Genomic DNA, 19,849 nt, shown 5'->3' on the forward strand with positions numbered 1-19,849 from the left:
TGTGTGTGTCTGTTAGGGACTTTGGCTGAGTGCCCACCCTATTTAAGCGATATAAATGTGGCTTGGTCTCCCAGGCAGCTGGGACAGGTGAGTCGTGCTGCAGTTCTCTGACAGCTTCGCTAAACCATTAGGAATCACAGATGATGATTGTGTAGGGAAATGGAAAGTGATTAAATGGGAAAGGGTCAGGCCAGTAATTGCTGCCGTTGTCAGGTGGGTACGGTAAGTATCCAGGTGGGTTGAAAATACTCTAATCTACTCACCAATAATGCAGCTAGCATTACCACCGACCATTGAGGTTACATAGCCAATAACGGTGCAGAATGTAAATGATTGTATTTCCTTTTCCAATAAGATGACAACATTTAAATGTTCCTCTTTATTGAATGGACGTGATGGAGTTCTGTGTTTCTTAGCCAATCAGATATCTTCAACCCTATTATACACTGCACTATATCCATGGACACCACAGAGGGATTGGGGAAATCTGCAGTAATTTTAATCTCGTCGTTTAGGGATCAGAAGCAAAATGATCTTTTAGCACCTGCATATCATGAGCATTCGTCCAACTGCATATCAACTGTAGAGGTAGGCCTATAGAGGTTAACTTATGAAGTATTTGAAGCTGGATATTTAGCATGCAGACCCACAATGGCACTATGAATGATAAACTACCACCAGTTGTTTATTGTACAGTAGGAGATGGAACTGCAGCTCTAAAGGATATCAGGACTGTCGTCTCAGAGTAAAATGAGGAGAGGAATCCTTCCCTCACTGAGTCAAGCGGATGTCTTGTAATGAGAGAAAAGTCCTTAATTACCCCCCATTACCAGGGAGAAGCTCACAAGACACTAGCTAATGATAGGTGTCCTTGACCTTCATAACCAATCACCAGCTACCACATTTATTAAAAAAGCCAAGCGGGAGAGAGTGAGGGAGAAAGAGTGATTACTAGGTTGAATCATGTTATCTTTAGTATTTGATACATCTGGAAGTAGGAGGAGGAATATGAATGTTTTTAAATGAGTCAGTATAAAACATACTCTCTTTCTGTTTCAAGTGTAGCTGATATCCTGCATGACTAAAAGGACCTTAAAGGACATTCCTTCTTTCAAGGAAATGTACAGAAAATAACTTTTGCACCCAGTTTGACAAAACTTGTCTGAATTGACTGGGGATTGGGACTTCTCAATCATGCACCCACAAACACAGACACACATAATATCCCCTCCTCACACACACCTGTTTTAGGATCCCGGCAACCATTTCATGGCCACAGTCGAAGATGACGTGGAACTCCTTCCCTCTCTTCATCTCCTTGAGGAGAGGCTTGGCGTCCTTGGTGTCTGCTGGCAACTGGCGGATCTTCAAGCGGATGTTGTAGCGAGACGGAGCCTTTATGAGCTCCTGTAACCGAATAAGACCTTGAGAGGAAACACAAAGAGACAAAAAAAGGAGTAAGTGTGTGTGTGTGTGTGTGTGTGTGTGTGTGTGTGTGTGTGTGTGTGTGTGTGTGTGTGTTTGTGTGTGTGTGTGTGTGCGTGTTTGTGTGTGAGAGAGAGTTAGTTCCGTTGCTGTTACAAACCGTGCAGGGTCCCCATTTTCCAAAGAGAAACTACAAATATGTATCTATGGTAATTGAAGTTATACTCTGTATTCACAGATCGTGTGACATAAAACACTACCTTTCTTTCCTTACATTAATGAAATTTATGACAGTGTTATTTGTTATTTCACAATTGAATCAGAACATTGAACTTAAACTCTGTACAAAAATACATACATGTATCTATGGTAATTGAAGTTATACTCTGTATTCATTTGACTACCTTCGTTTTAATTAGTAGTAGATAAGGAAGCTCCATGAATAGATGTCTAATGTCATTCCAATTTTAATGAAATCCATCCCTCTGTCAAATTGTCTCTTCCATCCTCCTCCTCTCCCTCTTTCTTTCTCTCCCTTCTTTGCACTATCGCACATTTCATTCCACTTCCTTATTTCTTCATATTTGTCTGTATCCCTCCTGTTCTACCACCACCATCTATTTTTCTCTCAAAGCTCTGTTTTTTTCTGGCGCCACACTGTATCTTACCAGAGCCAGTACCACAGACCTTGATGCCAGAAGAAAACGGATCACAACAGTATGCATTCCCCTTTGAAAAGGAAACCAAAAAGACATCTATCAATACTCCACCTGACTTTCATCATTCATCACTGATACATTGAATTCACACTCATTATCGATCTGTCTACAGTGCTTCCCCTATGTTCATTTAGCACCGCTGCTAAATTCTTTCCACCGCTGCAAAAACAATGATTTACATGATATATATATTTCTGCAGATACATGCTTTAAAATGGATAGTCGTTGGCTCAATGACTGGAAGTCTATGGGAACAGCTAGCATGTCATTGAGCTAACATTTCAATTCCTACATAGAGATATAAGACAGAGAGCCACTATGGCTGAAGAATTCAGTCAGTCCTTCTGTAAGTGCATTCAATAGTCTGTTCCCTGGTTCAGTACTACATAGACCTGCCACAGTAACAGTCACAGTCACAACCATGTAGTTGTTATTTTCTGCAGCCTGCAGCCATACAGTCAGTCCCCAGCTGGTTGGCCCATGGCATTATTTGTTTACTTCCTGTTTCTACTTGAGCGCACGGCACCATGGGACACCAGCCCAGCTCAGCTCACAGCCTGCTGTTGAGTGTTGCGCAGCAGCCAGTTCCCAAGCCTTCATTAAATCACTACAACACTCTGTCGCACACTGATGATGATGCCCCGCGGTGGTGCCCTGTCGCACGCTGATGATGCGTCATTGTCCGTGACAAAGTGGACACAGTAGACACAGTGGAGGGCTGAGGACCTCGCCCACTGTGGGTCACTATTAACTTCATTCATGCACTGCAGAATACACATACGATGAGGCAGAGACAGGAAGCAGTGTAGCTATGGCTACAGACTATGGCTGTGACTGAAATGGCTACCTATTCCTAGTGCACCTATAGTGCATGCCCTGGTCCAAAGTAGTGCACTACAAAATGAATACGGTGCCATTTCAGATGCAGCCTATGAATAAGACCAGCTGGTCTTCTCAATTTTAACAGAAACACTAAGTTAGACTTCATTGCACATCAGCTTGTTTCAAAATGTTAATTACCTGACCATAGGGCTTTGACAACAAGCTAAACTGAGCATCAAAGTTAGTTTAAATAGCTGCTTTGTTGGTGGCCCCAAAGGTCCATGGGGATCACAGTGAATGTTAAGCAGATGGAGGAGCTTGTGAAAAGCGGTTGTTCTTAAATCAGTTAAAGAGTTATGATCGTTTGTTTCAATCCCAATCTATAAATCTGTCAAATATTGAAACGTGCGGTATGTGAATGTGTGTGTGTGTGTGTGTGGGTGTGTGTGTGTGCATACGTGTGTGATGTTTGAATGTGGTCCAATCTGGCTGGGGTGCTTAGTGTTACGTGAGCTTTCCACTGCAGGAGCAGCGCTCAGTGTTTTACGGTTAGTTAGTTAACATTGATAAAACCACCCTGACACCTCCGACTGCTGCATTTGCTCATCATAAACAACATGTCAGAGTACCGCTTTCTCGCCCTCGCCCTCTCTCTCACACACTTTCCATCTCTCTCTCTCCCCCGCTCACTCTCCATCTCTCTCTCCATCACTCTCTCTCTTCCTCTTTCTCTCTCAGTCTATCTCTTCCTCTCCCCCCACTCAATCTCTCTCTCCCCTCTTCCTCTCCCCCCTCTCCCCCCTCTCCCCCTGTCTATCTCCTCTGCTGTCTCCCGTGCTATTCTACCTGGCTGATTAACCCCCCTTCACCACCCCAACTCTCTGCCTGAGACCACAGCAATCCGGAGAGAAAAATATGGAGAGAGGGAGAGGGAAGTGGTGATCTGTATTGACTGTGTCTAATGCCTTGTGACTGCCTGCTCCAGGATCCATATTTAACTCTGCATGAATATTTCATCCACTCAAAGTGTTTATTAGGGGCCGTCAGGGAGTCTCCTGAGCGTAAAACAGAACAGCCCTTAGATGAATATCCTGTGAGGCGAAGACGCAGCAGCAGCAGCAACCCTCTCCTCAAGTATTCCCCTCCAAACTTCCTCAAAGAACCCCTCATAGGGGAAGTGCTTCACTGCAGATCATCCATCAGAGGTAGAGATGTAGCAGTGTGGATCTCAATAGTCTGGTTTCCTGACCTTGTCTCCTTTCCTTTGTCTGCACCAATGTTGAACTACATATAGCGTGTATCTCAATAGTCTAATGGTCTGGTTTCCTGTCCTTGTCTCCTTCCCTTTGCTCTAATGTTGAAATACCTGGGCTCCTTCTCAATTGTCTAAAATTCCATCCTCTCCTCGCCTCCTCAAAGCTTGCATCATTATTGTTTTCACATTTACTATGTTTTCAGATCAGTGCAGATGATGAAGGAAAGGATAGGAGAGGAAGCCACTTTAGCCTATTGTGTGATTCTCCTGGAGGTCTATCTATGGCACAGTGAGTATTGCATGATGGGAAGTGGGAGGCCGGGAAAACAGAGTGAGTGGAGTAATGGCTGCGTGAGTCACACGCCTCTCCAACAATCTGCAGGTCAAGGTTAATGTAGCCCTGTCTGCATCGCCAGCCTTATTTATGTTCCATTAAACGTGTTGAACAAATTGAAAAAAGATTAAAACGTGTTTCCGGTCAAAGGTTTTAATAGTCGTTCAGGAATGTGGAAGGAAGGTCTCTGCTTATAAATTGTGGACCACTTTACTCTATGTATTGAGCTTACAACTGTCATTATAACTAAGGCCTTAAGGAGTTTTCCCTCAGGGAACACCAATGGCCCACACTCTCTCAGCAATGCCTTTACTAAAACCACATTCTTTGCACTCTGCTTCACTAGATGTTAGACAGACGCAACAGACACTACACCAGAAGTGTGCTGCTAACAAATGCTTTCTTCTGTAGCTGCTATGTGTTTGAAGATGGGCGGCCATGTTGTAAGAACACAATGTGGACTCCTTAAAGTTAGTTCCCTGGAACATCTGGCCGTCTGTTGCTATGCATGGCGTAGTCGGCACAATAACATCTTGTCAGAGTTCCAAACAGCTGGTGGTCTTTAATTAACACTGCATGTCACCAACAATACTGTCGTGACAGGTTCAATAAAACAATCTTAAAAGTTTCCTGGAAAAAAATTGTGAAAGTAGGCTACAAGTACTTTTTTGTCTATTTCTATTTCAAAATTGTTCCTGTTCACTGTAAAAACATCCCATATTAGCAAGATATCTATTTTACTACAGTACCATCAGAGTAATTTGACCCTACTATAAAACAAAGAAAAACAAAAAAAACTATCCAGACCAGCAGAATTCAATAGACAGTAACAGAGAAGCAAAAAGTACAACCAAAGCGATTAAAATCGCTTAGAAAATGCAAATGATCACAGCGTTTATGAAAATGGTGTTTCGCAAGCTACATCATCACAGCAGTACTTATTAACCCGACGCAGCCAAAGCTGAATTATCATGGCACTTAGTAGAACGACAGCTAGCGGGCCTCTTTAAACAATCTGTAGCGTGGTAGTGGAGCGAATGATGGAAATGGTGCGGCTGGGGTGTGTGTATGTTTTCACCCACACACATGAAATTGAAACAGATTACTGAAGGGGTCCTGGGACTCTAGAGCCAATCACTTCCACTCAACTTGACTCAGTCTCAAGCACACTTAAATGTCTCTCAGCCTAAGCAAACACACACACACTGCACACATATGCATGGATGGACACACGCTAGGACGTACGTGCGCACACACAAGGAGACACATTCACAACACCAAAATAAATAGACTAGCAAATCAGAAATGTATTTTCTTCAAATGCCAAATCGTTCCATAAAAAATGGAATTAAATAAAACAACCCCTTTTTGATTACAACGAGGCAATCAGCCACTCCTCTGTAAACATTTAGCTACACTGGGGTTTAGGCTGACCTTTCAACTAACGCAATGAAAAAAATGTCAGGCAGATATGGGTCAAACCCTCACCCATAACAGATTTACACCCATTTGACACAGTAAATTACCTTTTCCTAAGAAGAGTAATGCGGTGAAATGCTGTTTGCGCAATTCAATTATGTTTTTTGTTGTGTTGTTTTTATATACAGTGTATATATATATATATATTGTTTTGTTCTTTCATGAAATGCAACCATAGGAATTCTCGAAGGGATCCTGGCTGACAGCTATATAGAGGAAAACAGAGTGAAAACTGAGTGATGGCTATAGAGTGGCTATAGAGTGGTGTGGATGGAGCGGCTGGTCGTTGGGTCGTTAAACCTCTCTTTGCTCTTAGGCACTCCCTCCTCTAGTCTACCACCTCCACGGTTGGTCGGTTGCAGTCTGAGGACGTTGTCATGGAAACCGGGCCATAAACATAGAGCCAGGGTGGTTAAACTGTCACTCTCTCCCTCCTGCCATCAATGAAGGAAGGGGGACTTGGGGGAATATTTATAGGAGTAACCCCTCTAACCCTGCACATTGGGCATCCTACCATCTCCATCTCTCCCTCACTACCCAATACAACTCCAGTGTAACATGACTCCCATAACGTTGGGATGTGTGGCTATGAATACTACCACCACAACGCAGGATGTAGATGCCATTGCCATTACAAAGTTGAGCTGTTAGAAGAAGGCCATTATGGGTATTGATTTACTTGTATGCACTCTGGTTTATGGAGAAACAGCCCAATGAGAAAGCTGTTTTCTGTTCCACTCTGAGGAAACAGCAGGAGGGCAAGGGGGGTGTGAAGGAAACATGGCTTAGAATAGATGGGTCCCTTCTGAGAGAATTAAATGGCAAAATAGGGGTTCTGGTACACTGATTTATCCAATATGTTGGACAATATGTTTTCACACACATAAAAACAGGCAAAGTAAAACAGGCCTACACATTTCCGTGTTTTATAGAGGATTACCTAAACCATTCTGTCACGCCCTGACTCTGGGGACTCCTATTTGTTGAGTCAGGGTGTGTATATTCTATGTTGTGTTGTTCTATGTTATAGGTTCTAGTATGGGTATTTCTATGTTGGCCGGTGTGGTTCCCAATCAGAGGCAGCTGTCGCTCGTTGTCTCTGATTGGGGACCATACTTAGGCAGCCGATTGGCACTAGTGGGTTGTGGGATCTTGTTCCGTGTGAGGTATGTTGTTTGTGTACCTTGGACTTCACGTTTCGTTTCTTGTTTTGTCGTTGTGTTTCTAAGTCAAATAAACATGTATGCATATCACGCTGCGCCTTGGTCTGACCCGTTCATGAACGAACGTGACACATTCCAAACATCCCAATCAGGTCTCCTTCCCTCTCACCCTGATATCTTAAAACTATGGCTCGATGAGCACATGCATTCACTATCTATTGGCTCACCCCGTGTCAACCTGCTATGTCCACTAACACCTTCATTAACAGGGTGTTAGGGATCAGCCAGAATCAATGCTTCCCCAACGCTGCCTATCTCACACTGAGCCCTTGGAAACCAGGGCTGTAGAGAACCTGCAGGGCACACTTGTAGTGGGGTAATAATTATCATATAAGCATATTATATAAACAGTACCAGTCGAATGTTTGGACACACCTACTCATTGAAGGGTTTTTCTTAATTTTTTTACTATTTTCTACATATTAGAATATATTTGAGATTCTTCAAAGTAGCCACCCTTTGCCTTGACGACAGCTTTGCACACTCTTGGCATTCTCTCAACCAGCTTCACCTGGAATGCTCAACAGTCTTGAAGGAGTTCCCACATATGCTGAGCACTTGTTGGATTATTTTCCTTCACTCTGCGGTCCAACACATCCCAAACCATCTCAATTGGGTTGAGGTCAGGTGATTGTGGAGGCCAGGTCATCTGATGCAGCACCATCACTCTCCTTCTTGGTCAAATAGCCCTTACACAGCCTGGAGGTGTGTTGGGTCATTGTCCTCAAGAAAAACAAGTGCAAACCAGATGGGACGGCGTATAGCTGCAGAATGCTGTGGTAGCCATGCTGGCTAAGTGTGCCTTGAATTCTAAATAAATCACAGACAGTGTCACCAGCAAAGCACCCCCACACCATCACACCTCCTCTTCCTTCACGGTGGGAACCACACAAGCGGAGATAATCCGTTCACCTACTCTGCATCTCACAAAGACACAGCGGTTGGAACCAAGAATCTCCAATTTGGACTCATCAGACCAAAGGACAGATTTCCACTGGTCTAATGTCCATTGCTCATGTTTCTTGGCCCAAGCAAGTCTCTTCTTCTTATTGGTTTGTTTTATTAGTGGTATCTTTGCAGCAATTCGACCATGAAGGCCTGATTCACGCAGTCTCCTCTGAACAGTTGATGTTGAGATGTGTCTGTTACTTGAACTCTGTGAAGCATTTATTTGGGCTGCAATTTCTGAGGCTGGTACCTCTAATGAACTTATCCTCTGCAGCAGAGGTAACTCTGGGTCTTTCTTTCCTGTGGCGGTCCTCATGAGAGCCAGATTCATCATAGCACTTGATGGTTTTCGCGACTGCACTTGAAGAAACTTTCAAAGTTCTTGAAATTTTCCGGATTGACTGACCTTCATGTCTTAGTAATGATGGACTGTCATTTCTCTTTCCTCATTTGAGCTGTTCTTGCCATAATATGGACTTGGTCTTTTACCAAATAGGGCTATCTTCTGTATACCACCCCTACCTTGTCACAACACAACTGATTGGCTCAAACACATTAGGAAGGAAAAAAAATCGACAAATTAACTTCAAACAAGGCACACTTGTTAATTGAAATGCATTCCAGGTGACTACCTCATGAAGCTGGTTGAGAGAATGCCAATAGCTATATATATATTGAGGTGAGCATTTGAAATGCTTTTGGCGGGTTGACCAGCTTCTGTTTTGTGGCTGGCACCGTGTGCTGTTTTCGATGGATGGGTCCTGGCCTCTCGGGGGCCTAGGGATCCGGGGGGACGGGGGTGGTATGCCGATCACTGGGATGACGGCCCAATTTGGGATGGGGAGGGGCTTTAGCGGGGGGGGGATCGTGGAGAACAATTGGAGGGTTACTTAGTAGCAATGCAAATATCATGGTACAGCTATATGGACACTCAATCACTATGGTATTTTTATTGATAAATTTACAAACATATATAATGATAAATAGATTTGAAACTTGTATCTCATTATGGTATGTGGTGAAATAAGTATAGCCAGTTATAATTGTAATGGCTTAGCAGATAATAACAAAAGAAGAACAAATTTACTTGGCTCAAAGAGAAGGAATATAATATCTATTGTTTACAGGAAACTCATTCAACAATTCTAGATTAAGTTGCGTGGAAAAAGGAATGGGGGGGGGGGGAGGCAAATATACTTCTCCAATGGGCAAAGAAACTCAAAATGGGTGATGATATTAATTAACAGTAATTTCGATCCGAATGTGCAAATTGTCCAAACAGATCCGCAAAGTAGATGGATTATTTGAAATATGTTATTGGACTATAAACAGATACGGCTCATTAACCTTTATGGACCAAATAATGGTGATCCACACTTCTTTGACAATATATATAATAAATTATCAACCCTGCAAGCAATTCAAGACTCTAATATTATGGTGGGAGATTATAATACTGTTTTAAATAGCTCAATGGACCGTAAAGGAAATCACACTACAAACTATCACCCTCATGCTCTTAAGGAAATCGTGAATGTCATGGATACATTAGAACTAGTAGATATATGGAGGCTTAAATATCCTGATCTAGTGAGATATACATGGCGGAGACTCAATCAAACCAGTCGTCTTACATTTGCATCATCATTTAGCAGACGCTCTTATCCAGAGACTTAACTTCTTTCTTATGTCATTCTCGTTGGCACCAAAAGTTTAAAAAGTGTTGATAGGGGACAGAATGCGGTCGGACCATCATATAATTGGCATATACATTACTATTACTGAATTTCCACATGGGCGAGGATATTAGAAATTAAACTAAGCCTATTGGATGATAACTTGTTTTTAACTAGGACAGAGGAATTCATAACTGATTTCTTCTGACATAACATAGGTACAGCAAAATCCCCTTATTGTATGGGACACTTTTAAATGTGCCTTTAGTGGCCATGCAATTCAATACTAATCTCGAAAACAAAAGCAATTTAAGTCAAAAGAGTCCATACTAACAAAGGAAATACAGTGGGGGAAAAAAGTATTTAGTCAGCCACCAATTGTGCAAGTTCTCCCACTTAAAAAGATGAGAGAGGCCTGTAATTTTCATCATAGGTACACGTCAACTATGACAGACAAAATGAGAAAAACAAATCCAGAAAATCACATTGTAGGATTTTTAATGAATTTATTTGCAAATTATGGTGGAAAATAAGTATTTGGTCATAACAAAAGTTTCTCAATACTTTGTTATATACCCTTTGTTGGCAATGACACAGGTCAAACGTTTTCTGTAAGTCTTCACAAGGTTTTCACACACTGTTGCTAGTATTTTGGCCCATTCCTCCATGCAGATCTCCTCTAGAGCAGTGATGTTTTGGGGCTGTCGCTGGGCAACACGGACTTTTAACTCCCTCCAAAGATTTTTTATGGGGTTGAGATCTGGAGACTGGCTAGGCCACTCCAGGACCTTGAAATGCTTCTTATGAAGCCACTCCTTCGTTGCCCGGGCGGTGTGTTTGGGATCATTGTCATGCTGAAAGACCCAGCCACGTTTCATCTTCAATGCCCTTGCTGATGGAAGGAGGTTTCACTCAAAATCTCATGATACATGGCCCCATTCATTCTTTCCTTTACACGGATCAGTCGTCCTGGTCCCTTTGCAGAAAAACAGCCCCAAAGCATGATGTTTCCACCCCCATGCTTCACAGTAGGTATGGTGTTCTTTGGATGCAACTCAGCATTCTTTGTCCTCCAAACACGACAAGTTGAGTTTTTACCAAAAAGTTATATTTTGGTTTCATCTGACCATATGACATTCTCCCAATCCCTTCTGGATCATCCAAATGCACTCTAGCAAACTTCAGACGGGCCTGGACATGTACTGGCTTAAGCAGGGGGACACGTCTGGCACTGCAGGATTTGAGTCCCTGGCGGCGTAGTGTGTTACTGATGGTAGGCTTTGTTACTTTGGTCCCAGCTCTCTGCAGGTCATTCACTAGGTCCCCCCGTGTGGTTCTGGGATTTTTGCTCACCGTTCTTGTGATCATTTTGACCCCACGGGGTGAGATCTTGCATGGAGCCCCAGATCGAGGGAGATTATCAGTGGTCTTGTATGTCTTCCATTTCCTAATAATTGCTCCCACAGTTGATTTCTTCAAACCAAGCTGCTTACCTATTGCAGATTCAGTCTTCCCAGCCTGGTGCAGGTCTACAATTTTGTTTCTGGTGTCCTTTGACAGCTCTTTGGTCTTGGCCATAGTGGAGTTTGGAGTGTGACTGTTTGAGGTTGTGGACAGGTGTCTTTTATACTGATAACAAGTTCAAACAGGTGCCATTAATACAGGTAACGAGTGGAGGACAGAGGAGCCTCTTAAAGAAGAAGTAACAGGTCTGTGAGAGCCAGAAATCTTGCTTGTTTGTAGGTGACCAAATACTTATTTTCCACCATAATTTGCAAATAAATTCATTAAAAATCCTACAATGTGATTTTCTGGATTTTTTCCCCTCAATTTGTCTGTCATAGTTGACGTGTACCTATGATGAAAATTACAGGCCTCTCTCATCTTTTTAAGTGGGAGAACTTGCACAATTGGTGGCTGACTAAATACTTTTTTTCCCCACTGTAGAAGGTCTAACAGAACAGATAGATAGCAATAAAAACTGTAACATAGAGGCTCAGAATAAATGAGAGGAAAAACAAAAACAAATTGAGAAACTTATTCAAGAAAGATCAAGTGTAATATATTATAAAAAATAAAGCAAACTGGATGGAATATGGGGAAAATGCACCAAATTATTTTTTTACTACAAATGACGGAGTCACCCATGATTCACCAAATGATCATTTGAAGGAGGAAGCAAAGTACTTTAAGCATATGTTTTCATTTCAGTCGCCTCCATCTCCTCTAACTGAAGCTAATTGTAGAGATTTTTTTTCTATTGATAATGTAAAATTAATAGCCATACAGAAAGACTAATGTGAAGGTGAAATTACAGAGGAGGAACTTCTGGATGCAATTAAAGACTTTAAATTCGGGAAAACACCAGGGTTCGATGGCATACCAGTCGAGGTATACCAAACCTTTTTGATATACTCAGAGGACCGTTATTAGCATGTTTAACCACTCCTATGTAAATGGTAGATTACCAGACAGTCAAGAAGAAGGTCTGATTTCATTATTACTGAAACAGAATACAAGTGGAAAATATAAAGATCCAGTACATTTAAAAAATTGGAGGCCCCTTACACTTCAGTGTTGTGATGCAAAAATTCTAGCAAAATGTATAGGGCATAGAATTAAAAAGGTATTGTCGGACATTATTCATTCTAATCAGACTTGTTTTTTACATGGACGATACATTGGAGATAATATAAGGCAATTACTGGAAACAATAGAACACTATGAAAAATCTGGGAAACCAGGCCTGCTATTCATAGCAGACTTTGAAAAGGCATTTGGTAAAGTACGACTGGGGTTTATATATAAATGCCTGGAGCATTTCAATTTTGGAAAATCTCTTATAAAATGGGTTAAAATCATGTATAGTAACCCTAGGTGTAAAATAGTAAATAATGGCTATTTCTCCGAAAGTTTTAAACTGTCTAGAGGAGTGAAACAAGGTTGTCCACTATCGGCATATTTATTATGGCCATCGAAATGTTAGCTATTAAAATCAGATCCAACAATAATATCAAGGGATTAGAAATCCAGGGCTTAAAAATAAAGGTGTCATTGTACGCTGATGATTCATGTTTTCTTTTAAATCTACAACTTGAATCCCTCCACAGCCTCATAGAGGGTCTAGATACATTTTCTAACCTCTCTGGATTACAACCAAATTATGATAAATGTACTATATTACGAATTGGATCACAAAAAAATAAAATTTTTACATTACCATGTAGTTTACCAATAAAATGGTCTGATGATGATGTGGATATACTCGGAATACATATCCCAAATGAAATAAATGATCTCACTCCAATACATATTAACAGAAAGTTAGCAAAAATAGATAAGATCTTGCTATCATGGAAAGGTAAATACCTGTCAATTTGTGGAAAAGTCACCCTGATTAACTCTTTAGTATTATCCCAGTTTACCTATTTGGTTATGGTCTTGCCTACGCCTAGCGAACAGTTTTTTAAATTATATGAGAAAAAAATATTATATTTTATTTGGAACGGCAAGCCAGACAAAATTAAACGGGCATATTTATATAATGAATATGAATTCGGAGGACAGAAATTATTAAATATTAAAGCACTAGACCTATCACTAAAAGCTTCAGTCATACAAAAGTTATACTTAAATCCGAACTGGTTCTCAAGCAAATTAGTAAGATTGTCTCACCCAATGTTCAAGAAAGGCCTTTTTCCCTTTATTCAGATTACAACAACTCATTTGCAGTTATTTGAAAAGGAAATCATCTCCCAAATATCACTATTTCTGAAACAAGCCATAGAAAGTTGGTTGCAATTTCAATTTAATCCTCCAGAAACGACAGAACAAATAATGCAACAAATAATGCAACAAATATTGTGGTTAAACTTCAAAAAACTTTTTTTTTTGAAGAAAAAAAAAAAAAAAGGTATAATCTTTGTAAATGATATCATAGGTAGGACTGGTGGAGTTATGTCGCACATGCAGCTAACAAAAACATATGGAAATGTCTGCTCTACCCAAAATTACAACCAAATAATTGCAGCATTACCGCAAAAATGGAAGAGGAAAGTGGAAGGGGGAAAAGGTAAGGAACTTGTCTGTCGGCCCTGCATTAAATAACATAATTGGTTAAAGATAATTGTGATAAATAAACAAGTATACCAGTTTCATTTAAGGACCAAAGGATTGACAGCCGTCCCATATAGATTGCAAAATAGTTGGGAAGAGATTTTTGACGTACCGATTCCATGGCATAGTGTTTATGAACTGATACGCAAAACAACGCCGGATTCAATTTAAATTATTATACAAAATTCTTGCTACCAATAGAATGTTATTTATATGGGAGATACAATCTTCCCAGCTCTGCAGATTTTGCTGCGAATAGACAGAATAATTAGATAATTTGTTTTGGTACTGTCCATTTGTAGCTTGTTTTTGGACAGGTCCAGGAATGGCTAAAGGATTGCAATATTTACCTGGAGCTAACCCTGCAGATAGCACTACTGGATGATCTGAAAAGTCATAGTCATTCGATCAATAATATAATAATACTTTTAGCAAAAATGTTTATTTTCAATTCACAATCTGTAGAAATATTGAGAATAGAAGGGTTCAGAACTTTTGTAAAACATCACAGTACAGTTAAGAATATATGGTAAATAGAAATCCAATATGGATGGTGTTAAGAGATAGATGGGTGGTGTTGAATGGAGTTGAAGGATGGGACTAATAACAACAAGATAACTAATGTAATACATACTGTGTCCATAATAAGTATATAGGTTATAGGTTGAGAGCTTTTGTGAAAGAGCACAGTTAGAAAGATATGGCATATAGAAGCAAACCGGATGGACATCATGAAAATTATCGGAGAGGTTGAGGGTAGAGGAAGTCCAGGAGTAAAAACAAACAAAATATAATTATTGTAAAATTGACTGTGTCCATAAAATGTATATAGTATGTATAAGGACTAAGCATTGTTGTAGTTTACTCCAACTAGGAAAGGGCTGGTGGTGTTGGAAAGTAAAAAAGGGAAATATATATTTTTAAAGGATATGTATATATATATGTATGTATTTATATGTATGTATGAGTATATGTATGTGTATGTATTTATATGTATGTATGGGTATATGTATGTGTATGTATATATATATATATATTTGCGAGAAGAAAAATAACATATGGGGGATTGGAAGTGATGCAGACAATTACATCTATCTGCAATATTAAAGCTGATCTACCCCCTAAAAGAAAGTGTGCAATGCTGTATATTTTGATTTGTTTAACAAATATTTTGATTTGTTTAACACTTTTTTGGTTACTACATGATTCCATATGTGTTATTTCATAGTTTTGATGTCTTCACTATTATTCTACAATGTAGAAAATAGTAAAAAATAAAGAAAGACTCTTGAATGAGTAAGTGTGTCCAAACTTTTGACTGGTACTGTACCTCACATGCAACTTGTAATAAGACTATGCAATTAGCCTATTAACATATTTATCTGACTCCATAAAGATAAGTAAAATATACAAGCAAGCATTAGGCAATGAGTTGACGTTGACTAGCAAGAATTGGTCTGAGATTTGTCTATATCAAAGGTGTCACGTCTTTTCCCGCTCCCCCTCTCCGGCTCTCGAGGTCGCCAGTTGACTGTTCATAACGCACACCTGCCACCATCGTTACGTGCACCTGCGCAGTATTATGAGACTCACCTGGACCATCACCTTCCTGATTACCTCCCCTATATATGTCACTCCATTTGGTTCCTTCCCCAGGCGTTATTGATTCTGTTCCTGTGTTTCATGTCTGTACGCTACTCGTGTTTCTTGTTTTGTTCCATGTTCTTTTATTATTAAATTCACTCCCTGTACTTGGTTTCCGACTCCCAGCGGACACGTTATAAAAGGCAGATATTTAATTAACATTGTACAATTAATGGATTCATATAAAAGGCATAAAGCTTAAGTTACAAGGCAATACTGACATTAACAAAGCATATTTCTAGGCATATAGATCCTAAAGTAAACATAGAAGACAAAGCATGAACAAAGAGATGTCCATTAGGACAGAGGCATAGAAGCCTAGGATATGAGAATGTATCATACAACCTTCCTCCATGGATACAGGATAAGAGAGAGAACAAAGGCATTTCATTCCATTGATAACATCTGAAGGTGTAACTCTTTCAACTCAAAACCAACCACCATTGACCAATCAAACGATACCAAGTTTACAGTGCAAGCTGACCACCAAGACCCAATCTCCACAGGGTGTCACAGTATTTAATGGCTTGTGTGGGGGATGAGAACAATGTAAATAGAAACAGAATTCCTGAGAGGACCATAAATCCTTTGCATAGAATAATTTAGAGTTCACCCTGTAAAGAGATACAAGTTACCACATGCATATAGCTTCAGAGTCTTCTTTAGGGGACAAGTTTCAGATAGATACCAGACATGGATAACATAGTATTATTCTATCACACATTCAATAGTCAGTCCTCTGGATACTGTAACAGAGAGATACATTTTGGCCCCTCAGAGGGGGAAGGGCTGACTAGTCCTTTGGCATTGTCCTTTGTGCTTTCTTTGTATTCCTGGACCATTTGCCATGCAGCTCCAGGTGACAGAGAGCACAAATCGGGGCCGAGCCTACAAACACACACACACATACACTAGGGTTGAATATTTTCCCCGATTTTACAAATGTTACATTCCGAGAATAAATCACTTTTCTCCCGGGTAACCCGGAAGTGTCATTCAAAAGCATTATAAAGCATATAAATATGTCTGGATTTGATTGGAGCTTTGATCAGTATGAAAATTCTAACCCGATGCTACCTGAGCCTGATGAGCCATATATTAAATACATTTTATGAGCCATACATTAACGACATTTAATGAGCCCAAGCTCAAAAAAGCCCAAATGATTGTGCCATTATCCAATACATATATGATATAGGCTACAGCACATTACGCACAACAGAAAAACATAAAACCCCATAGATGTAACTAGCTATATGCTCTCTTGGGTAAATAACCGACACTAGCTCCAGTAGGCTAATCTTTTTGAGTGTGAACTGTATTACTGTACTGTATTGTATTACAGTGTATTACGGTGCCTTTTTCCTATTTTGTTGCATTACAACCTGTAATTTAAATGGATTTTTATTTGGATTTCATGTAATGGACATACACAAAATAGTCCAAATTGGTGAAGTGAAATTAAAAAAATAACTTAGTTAAAAAGATTCTAAAGAAATAAATAACGGAAAAGTGGTGCATGCATATGTATTCACCCCCTTTCCTATGAATCCCCTAAATAAGATCTGGTGCAAACAATTACCTTCAGAAGTCACATAATTAGTTAAATAAAGTCCACCTGTATGCAATCTAAGTGTCACATGATCTGTCACATGATCTCAGTATATATACACCTGTTCTGAAAGGCCCTAGAGTCTGCAACACCACTAAGCAAGGGGCACCACCAAGAAAGCGGCACCATGAAGACCAAGGAGCTCTCCAAACAGGTCAGGGACAAAGTTGTGGAGAAGTACAGGATTGGGTTGGGTTATAAAAAAATATCCGAAACTTTGAACATCCCACAGAGCACCATTAAATCCATTATTAAAAAATTGAAAGAATATGGCACCACAACAAACCTGCCAAGAGAGGGCCACCCACCAATACTCATGGACCAGGCAAGGAGGGCATTCATCAGAGAGGCAACTAAGAGACCAAAGATAACCCTGAAGGAGCTGCAAAGCTCCACAGCGGAGATTGGAGTATCTGTCCATAGAACCACTTTAAGCCATACACTCCACAGAGCTGGGCTTTAGGGAGGAGTGTCCAGAAAAAAGCCATTGCTTAAAGAAAAAAATAAGTGTTTGGTGTTCGCCAAAAGGCATGTGGGAGACTCCCCAAACATATGGAAGAAGGTACTCTGGTCAGATGAGACTAAAATTGAGCTTTTTGGCCATCAAGGAAAACGCTATGTCTGGCGCAAACCCAACACCTCTCATCACCCCAAGGACACCATCCCCACAGTGAAGCATGGTGGTGGCAGCATCATGCTGTGGGGATGTTTTTCATCGGCAGGGACTGGGAAACTGGTCAGAATTGAAGGAATGATGGATGGTGCTAAATACAGGGAATTCTTGAGGGAAACCTGTTTCAGTCTTCCAGAGATTTGAGACTGGGACGGAGGTTCACCTTCCAGCAGAACAATAACCCTAAGCATACTGCTAAAGCAACACTTGAGTGGTTTAAGGGGAAACATTTAAATGTCTTGGAATGGCTTAGTCAAAGCCCAGACCTCAATCCAATTGAGAATCTGTGGTATGACTTGAAGATTGCTGTACACTAGCGGAACCCATCCAACTTGAAGGAGCTGGAGCAGTTTTGCCTTGAAGAACGGGCAAAAATCCCAGTGGCTAGATGTGCCAAGCTTATAGAGACATACCCCAAGAGACTTGCAGCTGAAATTGCTGCAAAATGTGTTTTTTTTTCTTATTTCTTGTTTGTTTCACAATAAAAAATATTTTGCAAAAGGCTTTCACTTCTCTTCACGAAGATTGAATGGTTATGGGTCTGATTAAATAATTGCTATAGCCTACCGCCATCGCGCATGCGCAAAAGAAAAGGCTATAAGTTAGAAGCTTATTACGCAGAACCCATCATTAATGAGCTAAATATAAGGCTAATACTGTATTGAATGTATTACCTGAAAGAGGCAGGCTAGGGCATCTATATATAGGGCTATATATCAATCTAGAACAGGATTATCTATTTTGGATGCAATTTGAATGGAGTTGATGGAGAGAGAGAAAGACTGCGAGAGTACTCGCGCATGCACTGATTTAAAGCAACAGTATTCGAGTGATAGGCTATTTTAAAACTCTGCAGCTGCAATAAAGACAAATATCTTTACAATTAAAAAACAAGGTGACCCATTCGGTCTACATATTACTGTAGCATAGACTATGCTCCAGCAAATGTAGGCCTACAGTACCTGTCACAAGAAAATAAGTTACCATATCGAGATGATAGGTCTACATGCATTGTGAACTGATCTCCATACTGAGATGGGCTGTCTGTCCCCACCCTGAGCATTGATTCATCATGCAGAGGCAGCAGAGAAGCCAGATTTAGACATCGCACATAATTTAACAGTTCCATTTTACGCCATGCTGTTCATATAAATAATTTAATATAATTTACAGGTTTCTCGCAGTTATTTAACAAGGGAAAAGGGAGTGGTTTTGGGCGGTAAATCCCAGTAAATCTCGGTTCCCGCCATTCAACCCTAACACACACACACCACACACACACACACACACACACACACACACACACACACACACACACAGGCACACACACACACACACACACACACACACACACACACACACACACACACACACACACACACACACACACACACACACACACACACACACATATTGGTTTATTGAAAAGCCTACTGTACATAACCTTCATTTCAATGCAATGCCTTTCTCAATATCTAAAATATGAATTATTAGCTACAGGATGAACATATTGAAGGCTGTAACCTTTAATTTGTCCAAAAAACGTAGTTGTTTTGGACATTCTTCTCTGGTTTTCTGTTGTAGTTTTTTGGGAAATAGATTTCAACTGAATTAAATCGAAAGCAAAATGGGTTAAGTGATAAAATACTGGCCAATGGAGCCCCAGTGTGTTTCTGAAAGCATGTGTTGAGCCTGGACACACACACACTCATCTTGTCCTGAGGCTGGCTCCTTCCTCGACCCCTGGCATATGGCACATGTACCCTGCCCGCTGAGACGTTTGCTGCCTGCTGTTTTAACACTGGAACACTGGCCATCTGGGGACGAATGGGGGGGTAGGGCTACAGGGCTACTCTACTGTACAGGACTATTATCATAGTCTATATTTTAGACTTACCTCACACCTACCCTCGTTGAAGGTGG

General features: G+C 40.5%; 1 protein-coding gene across 1 annotated transcript in view; it reads right to left on the bottom strand.

Annotated features, from left to right (window-relative positions):
- Positions 1-19,849, bottom strand: part of LOC311118880 (glutamate receptor ionotropic, kainate 2-like) — a gene marked incomplete at both ends in the record, with an annotated part of 168,614 nt that overhangs the window by 92,059 nt on the left and 56,706 nt on the right. The window contains one exon of the mRNA XM_084157682.1: positions 1,201-1,424. Coding sequence (XP_084013808.1) covers positions 1,201-1,424 — 224 coding nt within the window. The remainder of the gene's footprint in view (positions 1-1,200; positions 1,425-19,849) is intronic.

Source organism: Coregonus lavaretus (assembly GCF_964263955.1).
Source record: "Coregonus lavaretus genome assembly, chromosome: 3".
Classification (NCBI taxonomy): Eukaryota; Metazoa; Chordata; class Actinopteri; order Salmoniformes; family Salmonidae; genus Coregonus; species Coregonus lavaretus.